General features: G+C 35.9%; 1 protein-coding gene across 1 annotated transcript; it reads left to right on the forward strand.

Annotated features, from left to right (window-relative positions):
• The first annotated feature begins 1,056 nt into the window (after positions 1-1,056).
• LOC106790138 lies at positions 1,057-2,085 on the forward strand. Its single transcript, XM_014754865.1, has one exon. It carries the CDS (start codon positions 1,057-1,059, stop codon positions 2,083-2,085), a length of 1,029 nt encoding a protein of 342 aa, XP_014610351.1.
• The last annotated feature ends 1,979 nt before the right edge of the window (positions 2,086-4,064 follow it).

A 4,064-nucleotide genomic window follows, 5' to 3' on the forward strand; every position in this document is an offset into this window, starting at 1 on the left:
AATAACCCACTTAGGGAAGTGGGATAAGAACACTTTTCCACAAGGTTAGTTGACAAGAAAGAAGTGAACCACTTATTTAGCAAATCAATATAACTCTAGAGAACAAAAATATTTTTTAAAAAAATTACGTACATTATATCGCATCATTTATTATACGCGTGATTAAAATTGTTATATCCAATAATCATGGACATTTATTTTGAATATAAAACGATCAAATTAAATAACCGTGAAATATATTTCGTTAGTTCAATTAAAACAAACCTGTACGAAATCAAAATAATATTAATACAAAATTAATATCGAATAAGATTTCGATACACGTTGAAAGGATTATCGATCGTTTCGAGAAAAAGAAAAACGGGGTGAGTGAGAGAAAAAAAAAAAAAGAAAGAAAAAGAAGAAGAAGGTAAAATAAAATAAAATAAAAGAAAAACCGTGCCACGCGATCGGCTTCTTTCTTCTCGTATTCCTCTGTTTCTTTCCTTTTTCTTCCGTCGATCGAATTTGACTTAAAGAGAGCCCCCAGCAAAGAAGAACCAAGAAGAAAGAGGAGAGAGAGAGGCGTGTCCGGTCTTGCGGCTTCTACAAAGAGATTCCCACTTCCCCGTGGATCCCTTCCACTCCTCAGGGATCCCCTTCCACGTGGGTCCCAGAAGCACGCTCTCTCCCTCCCTTCCATTAAGTCCCAAGAAAAGCAACCGGCATGGTCCAGGCCACGAGATCGCCAGGTAAAGCCAGTTTACGCAACGCTTCCGTACGTGAAGCATCCGATACGGGAACACGAGGAAATCGTGAGACTTGTCTTATCTATTCGTGACAAAAAAAAGTATCGAAGTTTTTAAAGGGTTATTATTATGACATAAAATCGAACGTATATATAAGCAAATTGAAAAGAAAATAAATACATATAACAAATAAATCGTAGTTCGAGATAAAAAAAATACAAGGATAAACGTCAATACGTTATCGACATTATCCAAATGTGAGATCAAATTTTTCTTTATTATCACGTAGAAATACTACCCACGATAGACGTTGAATCCCGTGGTTAGGATGACCGCCTACGCGAACTTCCAGCAATACGATCTGATGGACTCCGAGGGTTATGGTTCGGCGAGTAGTCCTGAATCGAACCAACGAGTATCTTGGGCTCATCAGGAGGTTTATCCTCAGCCACCAAGATCACGAGGTAGTAGCTGTGGTAGCGTTAGTTCTTTGGACAGTCATAATCATCAGGAATATCAAGAAATCGGTCCTTTGAATGGTGCTTTTCACGTAACCACTACGGCTAGCTTTAATTTCGCTGAATTTTACGAAGGTTATTATAAAGAGGGATACAACAAAAACGATCATCAATCTCAAACGATGATAGGAAATCCAAAGGAACGTGCGAAAATCGTATTCAGGATGAACGATCATCAACGTCACGATGAGATCTATCAAAATCCATTGAACAATACAACGACGTTTAACAACGAAACATTTGCCACGAGCAAACAGGAATCCGGTTACCCGCCAAAAATGGAACACCATCCCACGAACGTGGTCTTTGGTAACGACAGGTGCGAGTTTTCGCAAAAGCAGGATACTTTTTTCGTTAAGAAAGCTTATGCCATTGCGAAAAGTAACGGTCTCACTCACTCCGGAAGTAACGATGGTGGACCAGAAGTTGTTGGTGCATACGGTCAAAGGTCAGACGTCCTTTACTTTGGTAGCACCTGTACCATGCAGAGAAAGGACGCTTGTGCATCGAGCAATCAAACGATAGAAAACGATCAGGTCAGGTATCATCATCAAAGGAATGAACCTTTTCGTACTACGGATTACGTTGAACACAAGGACAAGGAATCCGTGCAAAAGATGAAGAATGGTACTGCACCGGGTGTCGAGGTACTTAGGAGAAGAAGATTGGCAGCTAACGCTAGGGAAAGAAGAAGAATGAACAGTTTAAACGATGCCTTTGATAGGCTACGTGACGTCGTACCTAGTTTAGGTAACGATAGGAAATTAAGCAAGTTTGAAACATTACAAATGGCACAGACTTATATCGCTGCGTTATATGAACTTTTACAAAGAGAATGAATTCCGAAATGTATATATGTTACGTTTCCTTTTTTTTTTCTTTTATTTTTGTTTATTTGTTTCTGTCCTGTTTAAACTCTTAAATAACAATCGTCGTCTTGCGATTTTAATGATAAAGTAAACGCGATTAAGGCTAATCGATTAGTGCGCGTGGTTTGTGCATATAGCTAGATATATATACGTAAATATGTATATGTATATGTATATATATATATATATATATATACATACATGAAAAAGAAAGAGAAAGAGAGAAGGGAATATCGATTCGAATTCCTTATACAGCCGGTGAGTTTAATCAAGAGCAATAATTACAGCAGTTTCGTGCCGCGCAATATTTCATCGCTAATGTTTCTCCCTCGTGCCACATTGCCGCGAGATTCCACGTGACTTTTTCCTTACCGATCTCTTTCTCTTACTCTTACTCTTACTCTTTCTTTCTTTCTATCTTTTTCTCTTTCTCTTTCTCTCGTAGATAGTATCGGTAGCCAAAAGAAAAAAGAAAAATAAAAGATGCACAAAGTATCGTACATCGAGTCCTCCTCGGTTACTCCTAGCCGATAAGAAAGAATGTAAAATGTGATTCTTTGCTAATTCGATACTTTCCTGTGTAGAGGAAAAAGGTCCTTTGAAAGGACTCCCCCCCTCTCTCTCTCTTTCTCAATTGTAAATAAATCTCGCAGGTGATCGTCTCGTAGCAACACGCGCGTAGGCGTGCATTTCTGTCTGTCTCTGTCTATCTGTACATAAGTAAGTACATAAATAACTACATAAATATATCCGATTATAGTCGTTCCTTAAATTATTAAATCTGAAACTTTGCCTAGCACAACGATAAGACGAGTTTCTTTAACGAGATGAAATTTCGTCGATTAGAATGAAAACTTTCGTTTAATAATATTAAATGTTAGTAATAATTTGAATGAATTTGAATGAATTTGATTTTTAAAGTGAAAAACACATTGATTATTTATTATACTATTATTTATATCTAATATCATTAATGATTTGACGAGTAAAAAAAAGGATTACTTTATATAATTCAATTTTGTTAACAAATTATTTCCCAATGTATCATAAATTACTTGTATTTCATATATATTTTCAAATTATATTAATATTTAAAACGATTAATTTAATCCTTGAAATATATCAATGGAAAATCTTTCATTCATTCATTCATTCATATAAAAAAAAAAAGCTGTAAAGAATTTTTTCAAAACAATACAATCGAATTTTTCTGAAGGATAGTTATGAAGCATCAGGAGCAAGGTCGTGATTCCTTCTCGTTGAAGAATAAAGGTAGATTTTTTATATAAGGGGCGATTTTAACAATAAGACGAAAAGATAGGATGCTCCCTCTTGCAATTAGGGATATGCAAAAATCGCTGGACAAATGGCAACGACGGGCCACCTCCACTTAGCAGTCAATCACAATTAAATACAATTTTGCGCGGGCCGCCGGGGCCCGGTAATGGTGCAAAAAGAGAGCAAATTGAAATCTCCTAGCTGACAGAATGATAGATGGTAGTAGTTGGACGCGAGAAAGAGAGTGAACGTAAAAGAAAAAAAGAGAAAAAGAAAAAGAAACATATATATATATATAGATATATAAAGAGAGAATAAGACCTTCGAAGCTTTTTCTTCTTGAGCTGTGAGAAAGCTCCTCTCTTCGTTCCAACGACGAATAATAGTAATAGTCATAAACTCGAGCAAAAATATTATAATAATATAATGGGATAACCTTTCGTAGGTGTTTGCTTCGATAACAACCGAAAGAAACTACAATTCTTCGTAAATTTTCTTTTTATCTTTCTTTCTTTCTCTATAACTTTCATATACGAATGTGTGTCTTGTTATTTATTCATTTCTTTTTCTTTTCTTTTTTTTTTTCCAAAATAACTTCCTCACCTCTTAATTACGCTTTAATTAAGGCTCGACTGATGACTCGTAGCTTCATCGAAACGAGCTATACTCGA

Source organism: Polistes canadensis, unplaced genomic scaffold (genome assembly GCF_001313835.1).
Source record: "Polistes canadensis isolate GaletaPanama2010 unplaced genomic scaffold, ASM131383v1 scaffold_217, whole genome shotgun sequence".
Lineage (NCBI taxonomy): Eukaryota > Metazoa > Arthropoda > Insecta > Hymenoptera > Vespidae > Polistes > Polistes canadensis.

Excerpts from the sequence above, each read along its gene's own strand:
- LOC106790138 (XM_014754865.1), top strand. The coding sequence starts at position 1,057 with ATGACCGCCTACGCGAACTTCCAGCAATACGATCTGATGGACTCCGAG.